A 23,389-nucleotide genomic window follows, 5' to 3' on the forward strand; every position below is an offset into this window, starting at 1 on the left:
ATTAAATGGAAAAGAAATAAACAAGAAAACACACATTTGAAATAAGTTTCATTTCGCAAAGGTTGTGGGTATACAATATTTTTAGCACCTTTTAAGAAACACGCTGTCTGCCATGAGCAATATTTAATATTGCATGTGGTATTGTTACAGTTTCGTTCAACAGATGGCGCTGCCATTGCAGTCATAAGAGCTGTTTAAAAAAATAGTTTTACCCGTCTCAGGTGTATAAAAACACACGCGTATTTAAATGCAACGTTTTATCAAAATTTAAAAACAATCGTTGAATTACTTTAGAATAATAGAAAATTTTGAACAAAGTAACATTTATAATTTATTTTTATATGTGCTCTTTTTAAATATTGCAATATTATGGCACTATAGGGTGGAATCAAGGAAAATATTTTTAAATAACGATTTTGTTAAATCGCATTCTAGTAACGTCAGTCGTCATCAATGTTGACGTTGTTTTCTCATAAATGTATCGCGTGTGTTTGATATTTTCAGATAGGAAAACGATATTATTTCATCTAATGTTGGTCATGAACCGAAAAAAGATGTAACCAGCAATTATTTGGCAAAACCCAATGACAAACTGTCGTTTTAAACGAACAAATACGAGAGAAAGTAGAGAATACATACATAGTATTCCAAATATCTACTTATTGTAGCTGAAAATTTCGTCAAACATACCGAATCCGGTTGCGTTTTTTTGTTCTTTTCGTACATACTTATATGGGTCCCAAGCGTCGATCATTTACTCGAGAATATAATCATTTTTGACATCTCAACATGGATGAAGAAGAATATGTAAGCCTAGGTATTTATAGGGCTTACGACCTGCCATAGGCTGGTAAAGTGATCACTTTACACACGTGTAACATTCACCACTCTACCCATAATTGACAACCATACTACTCAAATTTTTGGGAACTCAAAATTTTTAGTAGTGTGGTTATCAATCATGGATAGAATGGTGAATATTACACGTGTGTAAAGTGATCACTTTATCTATCTATGACAAGTCGTTTGCCCTGTAAAATACCAAATTTTCCATATTCTTCTTCATCTAAGTCGAGATATAAAAATGTAAAAAAAAACTCCTAAGTGGGGAAACCCAAATTTGTGAACAAGTATTTGGACACACTCAAAATATTGTTATCATTTTATTGAAAATTTTCTAATTTAATTTTATTAATTTAAAATTTTATATTAATTTAAATTTTTTAATTTAAATTTAATTTTTATTAATTTTCTAGCCTCATCTATTGAGATGAGGCTAGTAAATCAGGAGGTGACGATGCGTTCAATATCTTTTTACGGACTTCTCGATGGACTATATCAATAATTCGTAATACCAGCTTATTTTATTTAAAATATAAAGTAACCGATTTCGTGGTCAAATCAAATCGTCAGTTCGTGTTAAATGGAGTATTTTTACAATACGTTTCAATACGGAGAGACGAGACGTGGTAAGATTCGGCTCAAAAATTATCAACAATATTATGCAGCCTCAACGACCCGCTTACTTTACACTTTCATAATGCCGGATCTGGCGGCCATTCTCCGTAGATCCGACTCGTCTAGTAATAATAGTGATGTGTGGAGTATGCGGCGTGTGCCGCTCGCCGTGTATCCGCACTCGGTACGTACTACCGCTCGTACTATCCCACTAACCTTATTAATCCTCGATTCGGCCGTGGTCCGCGTACTTTTTCTCAATAGCCGTTTACTTTTGTGAAAAAAAGTTTCGGTGCCAATAACAAACTTAAGGGGATATTCGCAAACACAGAATTCATTCCACTGGAGACCACAGGAAAAGTCACGTGTCCGTTCTCCCTCGATTTTTTTCAAAGAATGTATATTGGATTTTTTTTCGTTTTTAAGAATATATGTTGATTTGCTGTTTAAACTATTTATCCTTCAATAACTCTTTCCTTTTAAAAACCTTATAAATATTTCGAAGAAAAACTTGTGCTTTCAATGCAAAATCTGTGTTTTAAGAAAACAGTCAATTACGTAAAATGTTACCTGGATTTAGAGAAAATTATGTTGCGACTTAACGTATACCTTAAGCTTGAAGACCGAACAAAAATTAAATTATTATTTTATTAGTTATTTTTGTGCAGTCGATGAACACAACTAAGTAATATCATTATAATGTTTTAAACTACTCACAGCAACACCAAATCGATTACCAGAGAAATTTATCATTATAATACACGAGAATATAATAAAATACATGTGGGGCCGATAAACACAACTAAGTTTGGAGTAAGGTTCTTGCAATATATTGCCTATATTAACCAGCTGCCTGACATACTCGTATATAAAATAGAACCCAGTCAGATATACAAAATAAGTAAACTGAAAAAGTACTTTATGGAAAGATATTTGTGTTAGTGATTAGTTATATTTTTTCATTTGTTTCCTTTAAACATGCTTCTTACCTTATTATTTTTTATATGCCTATTTACTATACGCGTTTACTGTTTTATATTTTATATATTGCCCTGTGTTAGTTTTGTTTGATTTTTTTTAAATTTTATTTTTAAATTTCTTATTTGTGTTTCAGTTTTGTCAACCTTTATCCCATGTCTCAAAATGAGTAATGGAAATTACTCATCGGGAATATTATACATGTGACTTATGTAACATGTTTTTAAAATAAAATAAATTTATAAAATAAAATTGGTACTTATTGGAGAATATTATCTAGAAGGGACTCAGTGACGTAGGAACGATCGCTAGTCTATCTTTACATGCTGTAAAACATGATTGTGATAGGTGATATCCGGGAAACTTGGAAAACCAAAAAGTCACATCACGGATTCTGGATCGTACCACATCCAACTCCGCACAAATAAACCTAAAGAAAGCGCGTTATCAGTTGACTATTTTATGTATAACAGATTTCTTAATATAATAAAATATAATAAATATACGCACGCAACGCGAGAAACCGCAATTTGGTAAATTTGTTTGATTTAACCCAAATTCAGAAGAAAAACGATAATATTATTTTTTAAATTGATAAAAAAAGATATAACAATTGGTGAGTTTTGAGTCAATTCAATCGATTTGATAAACTCCAAGGTAATTGAATAAATTCACAATGTTATTTTTTTAGTCGCCTTAATTTATTTATTTTTACAAACATATTCCATACATAAGTCATAATATATAATATATAAGGTAAGAAGCATATTTAAAATAAACAAATGAGAAAAAAAAACATAAGGTAAAAACAAAATAAGAAAATATGATTAAACATTACATGTATATCTTTCCATAAAGTATTTTTTCAGATCATTCATTTTGGATCCCCGAATGGGTTCTATTTTATATTGTTTATATGTCAGGCAGCTGGTTTATTTGGGTATAGGCAATATATTTTAAGGACCAATTACAAATTTTGTCCATTAAAAAACAGTCAATTGGTGTCATATAGTTTCTTCTTCTGACCCTTATCATAGGGGTTAGGGTGCATCAGATCTAAGCAATTTTGAATCGGATTGGAAATGAGATTTGGAAACTGAAAATACTACAAAAAAACTTACTTCTATAAAAGCATAAAAAATAATTGTGTAGTAAAAAATTACTACGCTTTATGCTAGTCTATTCTACACTATGGGATTATTAGTTGAGATGGTACGAGTAATGAATTATTAAATAATGTTATTGTTGCCGAAAAATTAAAAATTAAAATAATATTTATTTGAAGTTCAAGAAGGACTGCCACTGAAGAAATTCCACCTTACGACAGTCAAACAAATAAACATATTTGCTAAAACCATCTTTCCATAGGCATTTAAGAATTACTCTCACATAAGACAAGAAAGCACCTTCCAACAAAGCACACGAATCACAATTAACACACTTATGGAAACGTACAAGGAACTACAAGATCCAAAATACAGAAACACATCAAACAAAACCTGACACATACCTCTTTTGATCAAAAGAACTTTGATTACTATGCAATAAACTTGTACAATCTGCTTCCATTATCCATGAAGTCATTAAAAACTAAGTATAAAAGAACTATTCATAAATGGATAATGGAAGTGGGTAGATCTGAAATAGATCGCATCATTCGGCCATGCCGTATTCGATTGCATGTCGTGAACAATTTTCTTTCACATTCTTCACTTTTATAAATAAGTATTGTAAAATGTGCCCTCGGCACGGGAAAACTCAGTGGTGGCACATTTTTGTAATTTTTAATTGTATTTGACGAAATATATAAATAAATATAATAAATCATTATAACCCACGCGATGGTTAGAACACTCCCCATATATAATGGCATGTGTCAACTGGACCATAACCTACCCTAAACTTAATACATAACATTGGCTGGTTGAAAGATATTGCTGTATTGCGATAAGAAGATACAAAGAATATACAAGAAGCTTAGTAAAATAAATATTAAAAAATACGTCATACTGTGTCCCTCTTGAAAATTAAAATTTGATGACTTATTACGACCTTTGAATGCCATTTAAGCCTTGAACAAGTAAATACATACAATAAATAAATAATATTAAAGGATGTACTAAGTACAATACTTAAAATAAAAATAAAAAACATTTCTTAATCAATGCAAGTCTGATCACTTAGAGAGAATTGATTTTTATTAAATGTACCTGTTGAATGGAATTTCACAAAAACAAAAAAGCATTCACAAAACAATCTCATCCGTACGTGTGTGATACATTATGAGAAACGCTTCTCAAATACAGCAGGTAGTGAAATTTGCGGATTGACAAAAACGTCAAAATATCAAGATGACGTAATTGAATAATTGTACATGTTGAGTGATATTTTATAAAATTTTAGTATTATTGTAAAACTATTATTAATCCGGATTTTGAGGTCAGTGGCGATATATTAAAGTATGTATTGCAAAATAATAACATTACTAGTTGACGTACGAACTCACTGGTCAAAACAAATGACGTCTGATGAACAATATACGAGCAATTTTCATGTCCGGGTTCAAAAGTATTCCTTGCACAAAAGAAAACACGTGAGCCCTGTCAAAAAAATTTAAACAGATAATGTCATTTGATGAAAAGGTCTTACCTGGTTGATATTCGCCGATTCCATTTATATTTAATTAAGAAACAAGTCACATTCCAAGAGGAAAAAATAAATTGCATACACTTCAAAAGTCGTCTTCATTCACCATATTCACAGCAATGAAACAATGAACAACATTTTTTATTAAGGCATGTAAACGAAAAATAATACGGTAATATTATCAGTATTACTTAGTTACAACTTGTGCTTAAATAAATTCATAATAATATCCCTTCGACCGTGCACAAACGTGGACACCCCGCACAAAAATAATTTTTCTAATACAAAATCCACAGACGTCGACAATATTTCATCTGAATTCCAAAGAAAATAATTATGAAAAGAAATTTATATACTATCTTACCATAAAGTATCAGAAAAACCGGAAGAAACTGACTAATGGGGTGAAAAGAAATATTGTTTTTGTATTTTTACAGGTTTGTTTGATACAGACAAAAAATACAAGTAGGTTCTCATCATTCTCTGTTTACTTGTAGGTGGTGCACTTTGTAAATTCAGTAAGTAAAATCGATAAAAAAATTAAACAAAAACATGGTTTACAATTTCAGCCGTGTATGTTTCCTACTTGAGCGACAACTTTATTAATAGTTTCATGACTTATTTCTACAAGTAAATAATTTTTTATATTTAATATTTTCAAACGCCACAATTTTATTTCATTCATGAAGGGAAATTCAACGTAAAATATTTTATGATGGACCGCTGTATACTTTTGACCCAGCCTACATTATAGTCTATGATAGTATTTTTACAAAGTCATAGAAAAACTACAATATCATTGACATTTCATTTGTCAAAACATTGTTTTTCTGCTTATCGACATTCATAGTCATTCATTGTCGAGTCAGAATTTTACTGTCAATTTTTGATTTTTAAATTTACTGTAATTCTAAGAATCAATTATTTTATTTGATAAAATAGGCTTTTTCACACCCACCAATGGCTGAAGAACTTAGGAAATACCTGAACCAACTGCTTGACAAGTATATCTATTTATCATAATTTATTATTTTCTGGCCTTTCATCTTTCATTTCAATAATCCCTTTCATTGGCACGTAGCAAACTTAATGCCAATATTATAATTTGTTGCAGAGTAAATGGCCTTCATTGTATACTAATAACAGACAGAGATGGCGTACCATTGGTAAGAGCAGCCACCGAGAGGGCCCCACAGTTGGCCCTCCGGCCTAACTTCATTTCTACATTCGGGATGGCCACTGACCAGGGAAGCAAGTTAGGATTGGGAAAGAATAAATCTGTCATATGCATGTACTCCAATTATCAGGTAATAATACTACCAGACACCAACACACTATGATCCATTAATCGTATGCAGGGTTAGCGTTGATTTGATATATTCATTCTAGGATGTTAATGGGTTATTCATGTTATTTATTCGACAATATATAACTTGGCTGTCCAAACTTAAAACACAGTAAGGGACTTTTTTTTTTTAAACTAACAAAATTTTTTTTTTGCATTTTTAGTCCAAAAATGCAAAAAAACCTTTTTTTAAAAAAAATGTATTTCAGTTTGGACAGCTGATCTGTCTCCCAAAGCACAAAAAAATCCTCTTGTAGTGAAATGTTTTATCCCTACATTTTTTTGTCAAGAAGAAGTCATTCATTACATTGAATTTTTGTCCTGATGGGTGACCACTAAATAATCTTTCCTTACATCAATGGATAGGGCAATTATTTGTAGAAAATAGCGCTAGAATTGTCATTATTATAATAACAATCCACCTCCATTTAAATTAACTAAAAATTATTGTTCTGCCAACTCTTATGATGGAACGTTTTTGATTAAGTCATATTTTATTTAAAGGTACAATATATTTTTCCTTCATAAAATTGCGCGAGTTTTACGTAAGTTGTAACCATCTTTCTCATTTTCTAAATAAGACACATGAATTTCTCTCTTTTGAAAACACTGACATAACTATAACATGTTAAAATTACCAAAATGTTGCTTAACACATTTTAGTCGGGCGCTTTGAACAATAGACTCTAGCCTATATCGGACGTTTTTCGCGATTAGTGCAAAAATATATCGCTTTCTTAAAATTGACGCAATTTCTAAACCAAATAATATTCTCGATTGAAATTTTCATAGAAATCATATATGACATTTGATCATCAAAAATAAATTATAATCATAATTTTTAATTAAGTTTTCCGTATTTCACAATTTTAGAAGCATTGTAAACTCTAAAAAATAGTCTTCCCCCCGAGGTATCATTCCCTACACAATGCTAATATATTCAAATAATAAAATACCAAACAGTAAAACAAACAGTGCGAGCGGTATGAAAAATAGTCCAATACGTGAAATGACTCTAACTAAACTGGAGATTGAGATCGCATAAAAACTCTTGATTTCTGGCGATGCCTTTACAAGCGACACACTAGCCAATCCGGACAAGGCATCTCAAATAACGTCAACGGACTGTCGCCTAGCACCCAGGTAGCAGATTACCCTTCAACGCGTTTTATTTCACGATTATAACCGACAGTCGACAAAAACGGCATTTGCCGTGTCCCGCAGTTGACCGACAGTCTGCGAAAAACGGCAAATGCCGTGTCCCGCCGACAATGTGTTAAGATAATTTGGCTGCTTCCCATCAATGTAATTTTCCCTTTTACTAAAAATTAATCATTTCTACATTAATGTATTCTCAAAATATATCTCTCAACCTTTTCGTATCAATCACAATCACACTTTATACCATTCATATTATTTTTGTTCTGTTCTTACCTTATTGTGTTTAGAGATTGGTGGAATTATTTTTTTGTTTTTGTTTTCAGGTCATACAAATAAATAAATTACCATTGGTTTTAACATTTATTGGAAGTGACAATTGCAACACGGGACACATAATGTCATTAGAGGAGCATATAGATCCACTTTTAAAGGACCTAAAACTCGCCGTCACTGAAGCTTAAGTCATATTTAAGTACAAATAATTTTTACTCGTAACAAATCGTATACAATATGTTATATTATTATACAAATAAAATAATAAAAAATCTTTAACATTTAAAACATATTTTGCGCTTTTGGTGTATATCCATTCCACAATAATTTAATGTAAAATTGGTGTCAGCACTGGTTGTCCGGTGACTCCCAATATGGCATTTAGCGTGGCAATTTTAGCCATTTCATTCCTGGTGTTAATAGTGGCGCTTCCCAAATGTGGCATCAAAACTGAAATTTAAAATTTTTTACTGAATTAAACATAGATAAGACACCTAAGTACCGTCTATCTACTTTATTTTTCCGTGCCTGCATCAGAACATCTTTAACATTGTAGTTGAGATTATACCTACTAGTATATTACATATATAATGAGTATAAACACTGGTTAAACTAAAATACTCTGCCGTTTGACAAATTTTTATCTGTTTATTTCATTTTCATTTAATTAATTTTCCCTTTTCCAATTTTCGCTTCATAAATAAAAATTTTAATACACACATTTTATATACACTAAGTGTGATATTTTATACAAAATGTATAATATTACACGAAGCGTGCATTAATTCGTACCCTGTGCGATGTTCACAACTACAGCAATGGCTATTTTTATTGTAAATTTCATGATAAAAGAGTGATCAGTTTTTACCGGAAACATCAGTTAAAATTGCTGTTGCCATATTGCTCACTCCTTTCAAGAACGCCATAAATCAAAAATTGACAATTTTCAGTTGTGTATGTTTTTGGAATACCCAGAAAATGTACCATATCACAGCACAAGAGACATATTTTTAACTTAATATTTACCCGCTACAGGGCAAAAAGTATTGTTTTTACATTTGGAAGGAAAGGTATGGTTTAATTATATTTTTAAATATACTAAATATTTTACAAATGGAGAAAAAACCTTCAGGTTTTACCTAAAAAGATCTGTTGCACAGTAAAAAGTTCAATAAGTTCCTTGATATTTATTTTTAATACATTGTATTATATTTTTTAACTTGAAAAACATTCTACTGAAAAATCAAGTTTTTTGATTTATGACGTTCTTGAAAGGAGTGAGCGATATACAGAAAATCCCATTCAAGCAGGAATTTTCATACACTGGAAAGAATTGTGTTTATTATTTTCAAAACATAATACATATGTGAAAATAAATGCCAAACTAATATATTTTTGGAAACTAATGAATTTGCTAAGAATGAAACTTGTAGTTTTTACCTTTGAGTATATATTTACATACTAAGAGTCACACTCATTATTCCATCTAAATGGGTTAGGAATTTACACTTGTCCTATTATAATGTAACATTTTTTTTTACTTACAACAATTAGGTAATGAAACCAGAGGATTGTCCTTTGGTAATGGCTCAGGCGTAGTAACATCCAGCCCAGCGGCCCAAATCTTCTTGTTTTTCAATGCGTCTATCAAAGCTTCTTGGTCTACAACACCTATAAAATTTTGTTTTCCATATACCATCTTTGTACGGATACATAAGGATAATAAATTCTACCAAGAAATACTAACCCCCACGACTAACATTGATAAGAACTGCGGTGTTCTTCATTTTCTCAAATGCAGCAGCATTCATCATATGCTTTGTATTCTCATTTAAAGGACAAGATAATATAACAAAATCACTTTGTTCCAATAACTCATCAAATGACACAAATGTTGCCTTTAGTTGAGTTCCTGAAAAAAAATATATAATCACATATTTGGCAAATAATATGATGCGGCTACCACTAGTTCATTGCAAAAATAAAATAAAAATATCAGTAATGTTCTTAAAAAAGTTGTACTAAAAAAAAATTATATAATTAAAATGTAACTTTGTGTAAATAATTAATACTTAATAGTATTATTCAGTCTTGATAAAGAAGCGGTTAGCTTGGAAACCGGTAGACATTATAATTAAGTTATAATAAAATATTTAAAGTGATTTTAAAACAAAGTTACTTTTTAATTATAAAATGGAAAATCACAAAGTTATTGCTTCAAATATAAATTATAAAAAAATGAGTCCATTTCAAACCAAAGATAATAACTAATTTGTTAGTGCTGATTAATTAAAAATATTTTCTGGCGGACAATATGACTCGAATACCTTCTGATTTTTCCTTGTGTCCACAGTACACAAATTTGCTTACTACAAATCCTTCAAGTCTTCGAATAATTGTTTGTCCTATACCACCCAAGCCAACAATTCCTACTGTACTTCCTTGAATGTCTCGTCCCAACATCTTCTGCGGTCCAACCTGCCAATCACCACTGAAATATTTAAAAACAACTGTAACATAACAATAGTAGGTACTTAATATAAATTATTAAAATTTGTTTTTTATTTAATACGTTTTGCATTGTTCAATGGCTTCGGGGACCCTTCTAGATGCTCCAAGAAGAAGAAGAATAGCCATATCAGCCACAGCATCATTAAGTACACTCGGTGTATTAGTAAGAATGATATGACGAGATAAGATTTCTTCTTTATCTATGTGATCAATCCCGGCTGACATTACAGACACTATCTTCAGTTGTGGTCCTGAAACCATTAAAACTTTATTTTTTACAAGTAGCTTATGAAATACATATTTTTTTAAATGTTATTAATAGTACAACTTTATTATTGTCAGTATAACAAATAACATGTTTCTTACCCACTAGTACTTAGGGTTTAGATGATAATTTAAATGAATTTGGTCATGGTCAATCTTCTGCTCGGAAACCTAACATTCAAAATACTTTTATTCAAACTAACCTGCTTTATCCAAGAGGTCTTTTCCAAAACGTAATCGTGAGCACCATATAACAGCATCAACTCCAGGAATTAATTTTTCAATTTCATCTTGGAATTTATCAAAAGTGTCACTGTCGAAACCATTATACTTTGGTTGTAAAATTTCAACCCTAAAAATGTAAAATATTTATATTACATAATCAACTTATTATATTCAAAAAATTTCGTAGTTACAACCAGAAATGAGAAAACTCACTTATCATGTAACATTTGAATACCGATTTGTGGAAATTCAGAGGAGCTCACAAGGACCTTATATTTAGTATCCATGTTTTGATTATCACACGTTCCTGTTTGATGAAAGACAAATCAGTGTTAATAATTATTTATATCAAGCAGACATTGGTTATCTCAAACCACAAGATTAGATAATACTATGTGTGTTAGAATATGGCAAATAATTTGATAATGAAAAATGATAAATCTCCGAATGAAGTGTCATTGACTGAGATATTATAAATATTATTACCAAATGACATTGTAATGAAAGTAATAAAATGAAGGTATACTTAATATAAAACTGAGCAAATAAGTACAAAATTCCATGAAATAAATTGCACCCACTTATAAATAATAAGTTTTTGTAAACATTTAACTTTCTAATTATGTTTGTAGGATGGGTAGGCATACTTCCACTGATAAATAATATCCGATATTTTTTTAAAATCATTTTTATATTCATCAAATCTTATATTATAAAATCACTCTTATATTTATGATCGTTTCTTTAATATTCTAATGAATAAAAATGAATACAATTCATTGTTTATAACATATTAGAATCTAACAAGAATAAAGATAAGCATAATTAATTAATGTTTACTATCTGGAAACCCTATTTGAACATATTATTATGACGACTTTTGGTTTTTTATCTACTCGCATGTACATACACATATAACAATTCTTCAAATGCTTAGTGTAGTGTATCGTATAAACGCAGTGTTATCTTGATCGTTAACACATGAAGGAAAGGTGATCAGCCCTCCACTTCAGGTACCTGTCCAGGGTAATATTGAATAAATATTAGAGTGAAAAAATTACTAATATGTATTTGACCCCCCCCCCCTGGGAATTGAACCCGGGACCTTCAGTACGGTAGCCGAGCATGCTGACCATTACACTACGGAGGCGGACTCTTTTTCATTTGCATCCTGCTAATAACTATTAGAAAATGAAAAAAAAATTAGAACTTAAATTTTGATTGATCTGTCATTTAATTTTATTTGAGATGGAGTAGGCACATTTTGAAAATATACCTACATCTAGGTTCTTACTACTCATTCATAACCACACCATTCTCATTCTGACATTTATCGGAAAATTAGAAAGTATTGTAGTAGAAAATTCATTATGTTAAAAAAAAAAAACAAGGGAATGGCTTCAAAAATTGGCTCAAGGTCTTCTCATTAGTATGGAATGCCTATTTACATCACACAATGCTGGCTTGGCTTGGTGGAATGTCTTGAAAATTGAAAAATTGGTGGAAAATCTTGAAAATTGACCTTGTATAAATGTCATATTATGGAGATATTTGTTAAGAAATTTTGCTCATGAAAAGTAGAGTATACATTTTTCCATATTTAAAAGAGGATCCATTATTAAAGTATTTAAAAGTGTTCATACGTTCAGAATGGCGATAGCATCCCCCTGGAAGAACCATTGTAGCCGCAATGAAAATAGAAGTTTTACTAAATTTGTTACATATAATAAAAATTATGTTCAATTTAAGTATAATTATAAGTGACGTTTTCCACCTTGGCTAGAACAGATTAAATGTCATTGGTTGTAGATAAAAAAAAAATGTTTATGATAGATAAGTATACAAGTGTATATAGCATAGTATACAAAAAAAATTAGGGGAGATAATTGGATTATTTTCACTGCATATTTTATCACCGTTTTTTATACATAGAAATCAGTCTTCAAATTTGATAAAATAACGCATTAACTTATCAAGTCCAATGTATGCTTAGTTGAATAAAAAAACGCTTTTTCAAGAATCAATATAGATGTAGACCACCGAATGCTGTTTAAAATACCTACTAAAATTCGAATATTTTAGACGAAATTATTTTATCAAAAATTGGCACTCCTTAGTTATGTTATGCATAACAGTTAGGTGTGGAGTAGGACGTAAATAATTTTTGGGTAGGACCATCTCTACATACTATAGACAATATGCACAGGCGAAGATCATAGAAAATCAATGACCATAGAAATGTGTACGTTCGAGTTTTGCGTTCATGGTTCACGTCCGTGTTGAAAAATAGCAAATGGCGGTCGCGTTTCGTAAATTTAGTCCAAATGAAGTGTTATATAGTTTTTAGTCGTTAATCTTCAAGCGGAGGTAAGTTTTTAATTATTATTTTATATTTGTATTATTTATTGATTGGTATTTTCATAAAGAGTATATTTTATGTCTTGTTTTATAGGGTTGACATAATCTCAGATCTGTCCATCCTTGCCTGCTTCGAAGCTTGACGAAATCTGACCTCAATTAAATTATTCGATAATAATAGTAAACAGCAGATATGCCTCTTCAGTGTGTCTCCACGAAGTTGTCGCTACCGCGACTGTTATAAATATTTGCTATGTATATATTCTCACATGCCTTTATTTTCCAGTGGTCTCCATATCAGAAATTTGACTCCATCCAGCTTCTTCCAATCCTCTTTTGAAATAAGAATGTCAGAGGATTGCGGAAGCGGACCACCTCCTGTTAGCAATAATGCTCCCAGCAGAGTGGTGTTCACGGCCGCACAAATAGACGCCGCCGGTGCCGAAGCCCTCCGTAACGCCTGGCGCTCGCAAGAACTGTACATAGACCATCTCGAAGCGCACAACAAATCCCTCGAAGGTACTAAAACTCCACAACTTTGTGGATACTTATCCATGTATTGAAGCGCCAAGCTGGAGTGTGGTTGGAGTACGGCTGTGTAAATTGTGCAATGTTTACGATTTTCCGTTCGGTTATAATTAGCCAAATTCTATCGACTTGAGTTGTTGCCGTGATCGATTTTGCCTTATAATTTAGTTTTTCTTCATTACTTAAAACAAATGTGTCTGTTACCATTCGGAATAATGTCAGTGTTTCAAATGAGCGCTCCTAAAACCTTTACCCGGAGCAAAATCAATAGTCTCGTATCGACACTCGCACCCGTTGCATCTTTAAGGAGAATATTATTTATTTATGATTTTAATCCGGTGTTACCAGTGTTAAAACCGCCGTAAAAAGTTATTCTGTGAAAAATGTGAACACGTTACTGTGATGTGAAAAATAATGGCATTTTGGCCGTTAACCAGTGCTCGAGTGTATCGCCAAAAGCTACTAAGATATTTGGTAAAATATATATCATCGGTTGATTTAAATTTACTGGTGAATGTATACAAAATCATTTGAAACAGTGAATAGATGAAATTGTTCTCCACACGGTAACACGAGTGGGGGCGCATCCTGACACCGACATCAAGTCATAGAGTGAGGCATATTACTGCGGGCGATTCTATCCAATGGTATATTACTTTACACTGATACACATTTACTTTATATGTCTGATTAGCCTACTCCCTGTGAGCCAGTTGTCCTCCATACACACTGTTCAGTATCACCGAGTGTTGCGCACCTCACCGTATGGAGAACTGTCGCCAATAGCTGCCTGCCAACTACCATACCTCCATCACCTTAATTGTGTATCCTAACAGTCCTTTAATTTTCCTCTCAAGGACAGATAGTATGGCAATGTCTAGTCTTTTTAAATGATTAAGTAGATTAAATATCCAAATTATCTTATATTTTTAGTAATGACAAACTTGCACTATTCCCGGTTATATCATGTGACGTTACATCAATAAATAATGTTCACACATGATTCTAAATGATGGTGCTGCCACAGCAAGAAATCATGAAGGTTGACATTTTTTCTCCAATACCAAACTAATATGTACATATCAAATTTAATAAATGTATATGTATTGGTAATAGTAATTACTTATTTTTATTGTTTGATTTCCATGTGCTCTAGCTTATGCACAAATCACTTTAAAGATACATTTGATCCTTGAAACCACTTGATTTCATCTTTACAATTTGGTTCCAATGCCGTTGACTCGAATAAATGACAAAATGGTTTATCTGTGTACTATTCTAGAGACGCATAAAAAATAGTCATAATTTTTTTTTTTTTTTGAAAGAAGAGGTTGGGTTTGAATGAAATTGTTTTATTGGTGGATTTAAGTATAAGAAGTTGTAATAATGATGTTTAGTAATAATGATTACATATATTTATTGTAAAATAGCTTTAAAGAATGTGACAAATACCTTTGATTATGCAAGGTAAGTTTTTATATTGAGATAGCGTTCTCCTGGGTTATTTACATTTGTTGTTTTAAGCTCCATCATTTTGAATGTTTGTCGTTATTAGTTTTTAAGGACATTATTATTCTCAAATTAACTAGGAAGGTTTATCACAATGTATTTACAACTGACTGATAGCTGACTTTGTACTCACTTCCCTGAATGAATCATCATTCTTGTTATTATATGAATATATATAATAGGATTTACTGTAATTTTTATCTTTAATGTTGAATCAAATTAACATACTTTCGTTTAAAAGTTTTGATACATTATATTCATAAAAAAAATAATATGTATATTATGCTGTCAGCAATATCAATGTATGTGCGCTTACTCGAATAGCAGAAGCATTTAGACAAAATCTCTGGCTCTAAGTTACTTTTAAGGTGGAGACTGACCGGAGCATTTCGTCGTAACATAACATTTTAACATCGCTCTCTGCGAGCATCAGCGAGCGTCCATAACTATGGAAGGAGCGCTCGGCTCGGTGTACTGACTGCCTGAATGCTCTCATCGTGACGTGTTACGTTACGACGAAATACTCCGGTCAGTCTCCACCTTTATATGTAGCATGAAATAATTACAATTTTATTTGTGTCTGATATCAGATAATTGATATTATGAAAATAAATGCCACTGCTGTTTGGTGCCAACAATTTAATAAATAAACTAATTGTAAAATTAAGTGTAAAAACAGTAATAGATTTCAAATGTTGGATTTTAATAAAAGTGTGTTCATTTGAAATATAAAATTTTCAAATGCTTCATAGATTTTTTATTTTTTTCAATAATTAAACGCATTATTATATTTGCTCTTATCTGTATGTTTAATAAAATTCAAACAATACACTATATTATGAATCACAGACAGCTTTAGTAAATACTACTTATTAGGTTGATAGTAAATAAGATAGATATCATTCATAATGTTTTATCACATCATTTTGTGAACAAAGTTACGAGCAAGTCATAAAAACAAAGTTACGTAATATAAGGTTTTAATGACTTTCGTTTCTTGATTTTAACTTTATGATTCAGCTTTTACAGGAGGGAATAAGTCTCTAATTTTGGAGTGAATTCCGAATGCTGATTTATGGTTCAGAAAAAGATTGTAAAAATCTTAATCCTGTTAAATTGAATATATTAGAGAATTTTAAAATCAATTTAAAAAAGGCGAAGAAATAACCGCCTAGCAGTCAATTTGCAAGGTTGCCTTTAAAGTCTGTCCTCATTTAATATTATTAAGCTTCAACAACCGTAACATATAAACTGTTTACTATTTTCCTTAATTAAAAACAAATTAATATACATCTTTGGACTGTGATTAGAAAAATTTCATCATCTGCCTGACAACAGAAAACGATATAGTTACGTCAGCCAGATTTAAGATGTATTAACTTAATGGCTATGGCTTTCGCTTGAACGGGGATGTTATGTAAAAGACATACAGTCCCTGGCCAAATATTAGGTGCACTTTTATTCTAGTAATATGTCAATCAAGATGTAGGTTTAATATATTATATGTGCTTTGGGTTACAAATTTTTTTATTGTGACTCATCTACATACTTGTATTAATATTGATTGAATGTTTTCTACATAGTATATATTTTGACTATATATAGCGTCCGCCTCTTTGGTGTCATTGTCAGCGTGTTTAGCTGCCGTGCTGGAGGTCCCGGGTTCGATTCCCAGGGAGGGGTGAAAATAAATATATTAGTAATTTTACACTCAAATATTTATTTAATATTACCCTGGACTGGTCCCTGTAGCGCATTAGTGATCACTTTGCCTTCATTTAAGTAACGATCAAGATAACATTGCGTCAATATGATGCAGTGCCCTATGCACCACTGGGTGCGGATAAGAATAAAAATAGAATATAGTAACACTACTTACACAGTTAAACTAATATATTTTATGGTAAAATTCATGTATTCACTTTAACCGGATCCACGCGGCTCGCATAACCGTTTGTGTTTTTACAAGACATGCCCCATACGCGGCTGACATAAGCGTTTGTGTTTTCACTTTGCTCCAAGTTTCGAACCTCAGTTCAACTTGGAGGGATTTTTTCATGGTGTGGAACTTTGGATAAAATAATACGTCAATCTTCGGCCTTATGACATCTGTTGAAATATCTGACTAATAATTTGTAACATCACAAGGATAAATAAAACAACAGATCCCTGATTTTTCTTGCGGTCGGTAATTAGTCCGCGCCATAATCATGCCCTATATCTGTCTCACTCTCGACGCTACGCATCGCCAGTGGGTAAGAGTGACACACGATGCGTGCTTTGATTTATTTATGTTACGATCTAATTTGTTTATATTACGATATATTTCAAGAATAATGTGACACACGTGTATTATAGAGTACCAAAAAGGCACAATGAATCCCATTGAACGTTTTTGTTCAGGAAAATAAATCGTTTCATAACTAAATACATGATAAAAGTAATAATTTAAAAAACGGCGAAATACAGCCGCGCACGAGCGTCTCTTAGGAACAAAGTTAACGCGTTTAAAAGGTTAAATACGTCTCAGTCATGTCCAAACGATTTCTATAATTGTTGGTGCCAAATAATAACCCGTGCTATGCATCGGGCCCTCTCTTCTTCACTCCTTTACATCATTATTCAAGTTTATTCCGGCGTTTGATTGTGCTGATGTGTTTATATGTTTCGCCCTTTTAAATTTATGAAATAAGATGAAATAAATTATCAACTAATAAACTATATACAATCAAGAAAATGCTGACATTAATATTCAAAAATATGAATGAAGCCTTCTTGTATCTTTACAAATTTTTGTCTATAATGGAAGAATGTAATCCCAATGAAGAGATTGCCATTATTTCAAGTTTATAGAGCAATTCATAAAGGCACAGTATTTTATAGAACTATTTATGAATAAATTAAAAGTGAGGGTGATATCCAACTAACTCTTAATAAACTTATAAAGATATACACTTATAACTAATATACCTTGTTAACTTTTGAGGGTTGAAATTTTATTTTAACCATTGTTTTATAAGTTATCTTAGTATTAATTTTCAAATTTGCGACTGACCATTTCCGCTTGTATTTGAAGTATTTTTCTATTGGGGTATTCATCAAACAGAAACATAAAAAAACCTTCCTTGAACGCCAAAAGATATTAATTAATTGTAAAAAAAAATGATTCTCTATTTGAATTTTAATTTTAGATTTATCTTATAAATAATGTATGTTTATTTAATTGAGACTAATTATTGTATATTGCTTTTAATCATAAATATTTTGTATTTAATTAATAGTCATGTACTGTGGGAAAAAATTGTGTATGTACTTTCGCTAACCTTTTTAGTATTATATGATATAAATACATAAAATCACTAGTAATAAATTATTTATCGAACTTTACATACATTTTTAATGTGTAAATTATTTAAATTTTTATGTCCATTTTAAAAAAATGTAAATATTTGAATTCATACATTTATTTTTTAACAAAATATTATTTCCAACAAATTAATTTCAATTAATACATTTATGAAATATCATTAGTTTCTTCGGAAATTAAGAAATAAAAAATCATAATAAACAAAACATCACCAAAATATTATGTCAATCAGTATAAATGATGTGGGTTATATAAACTATATAGTCTTTTTCAATTTTTTTTATTTTACCAGCGACTGGGTTTCGACATTATCGACATTGTTAGGCTGGTGTTTGTTCGTTTTTATTACTTTTATAAAATGCAGTTGCGCTAAGAAATATCAAAAAACAAAACATTAGAAATTCTCATTTTGTTTTCAGACCCTTTTAAATATTGTCTTTTTAAATTGCGCCGAAGTTTATTAAATATTTTCCATGTTTAATGTTTTTTGACCATATTTATTTTCAGTACTAAATGTAGGGTATGGTAAATACGTATTTTATGAAATTTTAAATTTCTTTACATGCGTTTAAGATTTTAATACTGTAAATTTAAAGGCACAATTTGACTTGAGGCAGTATAATGATGCATGCCACACAGTCTTTTAATCAAAGAAACACCAAGATAAAAATGTTAATCTTTAAAAGCTTGTATCATAGTACTATACCTAGTAACATGCTCATAAGGGATGTCAAATTGTTGAATTTTAATATTAATTGTAGGTTTGTATTGTGGAATCTTGAGTCAGAGGTTCTAGGTTCGTTCTTCACTCTGCCCCATCTTAATTTCTAGTTTCAAAAACAAGTTACTTAGGCTTACATGAAAATAATATTGAATTAAAATATTTGTGTATATTGTAAGAATACAAATATTCTTATGATTTTAAAATAACAAACAACAAAACCCTTATCCGCACCCCAATGGTGCATAGGGCACTGCGTCATATAAACGCAGTGTTATCTTGATCGTTTACACATGAAGGATTGGTGATCAGCCCTCTGCTTCAGGTACCAGTCCATGGTAATATTGAATAAATATTACCGTGAAAAAATCACTTATATTTATTTTACCCCCTTTGGGAATCGAACCCGGGACCTCCAGAACGGTAGCCGAGCGTGCTGACCATTACACTACGAAGGCGGACAAAGTTTTTAAAATAAAATAAAAATATGGATTCCGGTAATAAGTTCTGTTTTAAGTATTTTATTTAAAATTTGATATCAAGAATATGAAGTCTCAGATCATTGAATGCCTATTAAATATGACGGGTTAAGTGGCTTGATTATTTGAGTAGCCAATTATTAAAATTAATTTTAGAAGAAAAAAAATTATGTATGCATGTGAAAGGTAGTCTGTCGTGTGAAATATTATTTGTACTCATTTTGGATCATAAAACCTTGAAAACATTAAAAACACAGCAGCCTGTGTAATCATTTTTATCCGTGATCAGACAAAACTTACCAACTAACAATTGCTGCTATGCACTTTCTCCACACACAGCTAACAGAACTTATCTAACTTGAATAAGAGAAGAAAAAAACATAAAAATGGACCGAAAAGGCCAACACTTTTGTAAACGACTTTTACCAAAACGCTTATGATATTTTGCTCTTTGTACATTTTGGATTATTCGAAGACATCTTCATTCTATATACTTATGTTGCACAATGATAAGAGATGTTTATATGTACATATGTATGTAACTATTATAAAAAGCAAGAATTGATTCAGTAGTCAACCAATCACAGAGCAACCATCTTACTTCTTTTCAGCACCTACTAGTTTTATAAGGAAGGAGTGACTTAAGGAATAAGTGGTGATACATTCTAATTTTAAGAAAAGTTACGCATAAAACAAACATGTTCCTAGTATATATTGTCAAATTTTGTATTAGATAAGATTTTTGTACTCTGTCAAACATGAATCCAGTAGTAAGTATGAAAATGATAAATTGCATTTATTTTTAAAGGTTCCCTGGAAAAATTAAGAGAATTTGAAGAAAGAAGAAAAATACAATGTTCCGAGTCACAACACAGGGAGAGAGTACTAGTAAGGCGGCTGGCTGCCAAAGAACAAGAAGTCCAGGACTATGTAGTAAGTTTACCACTCATTAACTACATTGTTCATCAAAAAAATTTAAATCTCACCCCAAAATTTGTTTTCTCTTTGTACACATAAATGTTTCCTGTCTGTATTTTGTAATTTCTCGTAGTAATCACGGTGCGCATCTCATTTTACTTTCAGGCTCAAATTGGTGAATTGAAAACGTCGCAAGTAGGAGCTATCGGAATTGTGGGAAGCGCAAGGAGTTGCCTGCTGGACCCGGCTGTTAATGTTCTAGTTATGCGAATGAAGCAAGAACTGACTTGCACTAGAAACCATTTAGAAGAAACTCAAAATGAATTTTCCGCTTGGAAGTTTACACCCGATTCCAATACCGGGAAGAAACTTATGGCAAAATGTAGATTACTACACCAAGAGAATGAGGAGCTCGGCAAGATGACGACCAGTGGAAGAATAGCCAAACTTGAGGGGGATTTAGCTTTGCAAAAGACTTTCAGCGAGGAAGCGAAAAAATCTCAATCAGGTTCGTAAAATAACAACATAAATGCTTATTCTCTTAACTTAAGCTATTTGAGATGTATTTAATTATAATATTTTCATTATTTCATCTTGTACTCTACATAACAAACTCAGTAATATAGTAAAAACTCCTATAATTGATATTGGTACCGCATTATCAGAGAAAATGTTATAAGCGGTTGTTTTTTGTACATTTTAACTAGTGGAAAAGACTGAAATGAATAATTTAGAATTAAAATACAATTCAAAAACATTACCCCCTACAACATTCTCATTCATAAACGCGGTACCTATCTAAACATTATAGGGGGGTTTACTGTATTTAGTTATTAAAGCTAAGTTTAGTTGTTACATTACCATAAAACTCTTTGCTTTTGTAAGAGTCCCCGATTGCACTGAGAGATGCAAGGCACAAATTGTTATTTACGAGTTCCTGTTCCTTACTTAAATCTCAATAAGTAGCGTGCCCATCTTGTTGAGTATGTAATAATGAGTGGAGTTTTGAACAGAGTTGGACGAGTTCCTCCAAGAGCTGGACGAGGATGTGGAGGGCATGCAGAGCACCATCCTGTACCTGCAGCAGGAGCTGCGGGCGGCGCGCGAGCGAGCGGAGGCGCTGGAGACGGAGCTGGGCACCGTGCGCAGCGCGGCGCGCCCGGCGCTCACCAACGGAGACTACGACTCGGACCCCGGCCTCGCGCCCGAGGCGGAGGAGGACGGCACGCCCAACGGGAGGACCAAGCCGCCCAGTGAAAAGGAGAAAAGTTGGAATGTTAACGGGGTGGATGATAACAAAGCGGGTAGAACTAAGTGCGAAAGCGGGGTGGACAAGAAGCGCGGGTCGGAGAGTGACTGGAGTGAGTGCGGGACGAGGAGTAAGAAGCAGCGGCGAGCGTCGGTGCTGTCGCTGGACTATAGTGAGGAGGATGAGCCGCTGCCGGCGACTAACGGAGACGCCGACTGAACTCATTCCGGTGCGGACTCAATATTATTAGTTCTATGCAAACGATACACTTTTACTATGATTTGTTGTTATGGTCATAGGTGATTGGTCCGCAAGCTTGTTAAAAAATACAAAACACTTAGTAGGTAAATGTACTTTTATGGTGAAAAACTGACCGCTATCGACGAGTGGAATTGTATACAGAATATTATATTACTGTAGAAAATGAACTTTGACATTGTTGATTATTTTAATTGTATTTGTTTACAAATTTATGAAGAAATTGGAACGAGATTTCCGTACATTACTTAACTAATTTGATCAAAATTATCTCATTACAAAGAACACTCCGTCTTTATATTTGTAACAATTTTTTGTTTGTGTTGGCGACAATTGATAAAACTGTTGGATATATTTTAAGATGATGCTGTTTATTTCTATATTTTATTTCTTATAATAATAAAATACAGAAATTAACCGACTCTCCTTTATTTGTGAAGATGTTTTCTATTTGTAAATATGGTTTTTTTTATAGCTCTGAATATATGCAGATTTTTTTTATTCGGGAACAATTTATTTTGACAAAAAATAAACTTATTTATGTACATCTAAAAGCATTTCCTATTGAATGACATCCATTGATCCCCAATATTCCAATATGTACACCAAAATTATTTTTAAATACAGCCCTCAAGAAACAATTAGTATTTCTAAAAAATATGAGTACCTCCGTAAAAATACAAAAATATTTTTTTCAAAATATATTCTAAAAAATCAATATCAAAAAAAAATTATGGGGTAAGAAACTGTAACCGGCTCTCAGCGCAGCCTAACACTTATTGAATTCTATTATTGCGAGTAAGGCATTAATGGATTAAGTTCTAATTGGCTGACAATGGACGGAAAAGTTTATTTTTTGTACATGGTATGAAAATATTGAAATACATTTAGAGCCAATATTATGTAAACTGCAGGTTTTTCCCGTAATAAACACTAAAAAGATTTTAATGGAGGTAACCTCGATAGCATTTTTATTGAGAAATCCTAAAGAAATACAACGGCTTAGAAGTTATATTATTTTGTATTGAAGATTAAAAAAAATTGCGGCGCTAGTCCCAATACATAGGCTAGTGCATAGTGAAAGGTAAGATACCTGCTTATTTTGGATTAATTAAAACAAAATAGAAGAGTAAGTATTTAG

At 31.7% G+C, this 23,389-nt stretch overlaps 4 protein-coding genes across 4 annotated transcripts in view; 2 read left to right on the forward strand and 2 right to left on the reverse strand.

Annotated features, from left to right (window-relative positions):
• Nucleotides 1-5,367, reverse strand: part of LOC148314006 (endoribonuclease ZC3H12A-like) — a 31,486-nt gene extending 26,119 nt beyond the window's left edge. The window contains exon 1 of the mRNA XM_088267022.1: nt 5,086-5,367. Coding sequence (XP_088123148.1) covers nt 5,086-5,109 — 24 coding nt within the window. The 5' untranslated portion in view covers nt 5,110-5,367. The remainder of the gene's footprint in view (nt 1-5,085) is intronic.
• Nucleotides 5,368-5,874: 507 nt separating this feature from the next.
• Lamtor3 (Late endosomal/lysosomal adaptor, MAPK and MTOR activator 3) lies at nt 5,875-8,151 on the forward strand. Its single transcript, XM_088266443.1, has 3 exons — nt 5,875-6,086; nt 6,197-6,389; nt 7,912-8,151. Exons 1-3 carry the CDS (start codon nt 6,043-6,045, stop codon nt 8,047-8,049), a joined length of 375 nt encoding a protein of 124 aa, XP_088122569.1. The 5' UTR covers nt 5,875-6,042; the 3' UTR covers nt 8,050-8,151.
• Nucleotides 7,936-12,656, reverse strand: LOC148314008 (glyoxylate reductase/hydroxypyruvate reductase-like). The gene is made up of 8 exons (XM_088266325.1): nt 12,505-12,656; nt 11,075-11,168; nt 10,840-10,988; nt 10,434-10,623; nt 10,189-10,352; nt 9,609-9,773; nt 9,407-9,532; nt 7,936-8,311 (listed from the first exon to the last, which is right to left on the reverse strand). Exons 1-8 carry the CDS (start codon nt 12,539-12,541, stop codon nt 8,190-8,192), a joined length of 1,047 nt encoding a protein of 348 aa, XP_088122451.1. The 5' UTR covers nt 12,542-12,656; the 3' UTR covers nt 7,936-8,189.
• Nucleotides 12,657-13,131: 475 nt separating this feature from the next.
• On the forward strand, nt 13,132-22,802 carry fl(2)d (Pre-mRNA-splicing regulator female-lethal(2)D). The gene is made up of 5 exons (XM_088266679.1): nt 13,132-13,228; nt 13,506-13,738; nt 20,632-20,756; nt 20,907-21,249; nt 21,755-22,802. The coding sequence occupies exons 2-5, from the start codon at nt 13,567-13,569 to the stop codon at nt 22,207-22,209; spliced, it is 1,095 nt and encodes a 364-aa protein (XP_088122805.1). The 5' UTR covers nt 13,132-13,228; nt 13,506-13,566; the 3' UTR covers nt 22,210-22,802.
• Nucleotides 22,803-23,389: the final 587 nt, after the last annotated feature.

This window comes from Brachycentrus maculatus, unplaced genomic scaffold (genome assembly GCF_059751285.1).
Source record: "Brachycentrus maculatus isolate JH-2025_06_01 unplaced genomic scaffold, ASM5975128v1 h1tg000003l, whole genome shotgun sequence".
Lineage (NCBI taxonomy): Eukaryota > Metazoa > Arthropoda > Insecta > Trichoptera > Brachycentridae > Brachycentrus > Brachycentrus maculatus.

Excerpts from the sequence above, each read along its gene's own strand:
- Lamtor3 (XM_088266443.1), top strand. The coding sequence starts at position 6,043 with ATGGCTGAAGAACTTAGGAAATACCTGAACCAACTGCTTGACAA. Across the intron at positions 6,087-6,196 it reads CTGAACCAACTGCTTGACAA|AGTAAATGGCCTTCATTGTA; the intron begins GTATATCTATTT and ends AATTTGTTGCAG. Across the intron at positions 6,390-7,911 it reads GCATGTACTCCAATTATCAG|GTCATACAAATAAATAAATT; the intron begins GTAATAATACTA and ends TTTTGTTTTCAG.
- LOC148314008 (XM_088266325.1), bottom strand. The coding sequence starts at position 12,541 with ATGGTTCTTCCAGGGGGATGCTATCGCCATTCTGAAC. Across the intron at positions 10,624-10,839 it reads AGACCTCTTGGATAAAGCAG|GACCACAACTGAAGATAGTG; the intron begins GTTAGTTTGAAT and ends TAATGGTTTCAG. Across the intron at positions 9,774-10,188 it reads ACACAAGGAAAAATCAGAAG|GAACTCAACTAAAGGCAACA; the intron begins GTATTCGAGTCA and ends ATTTTTTTTCAG.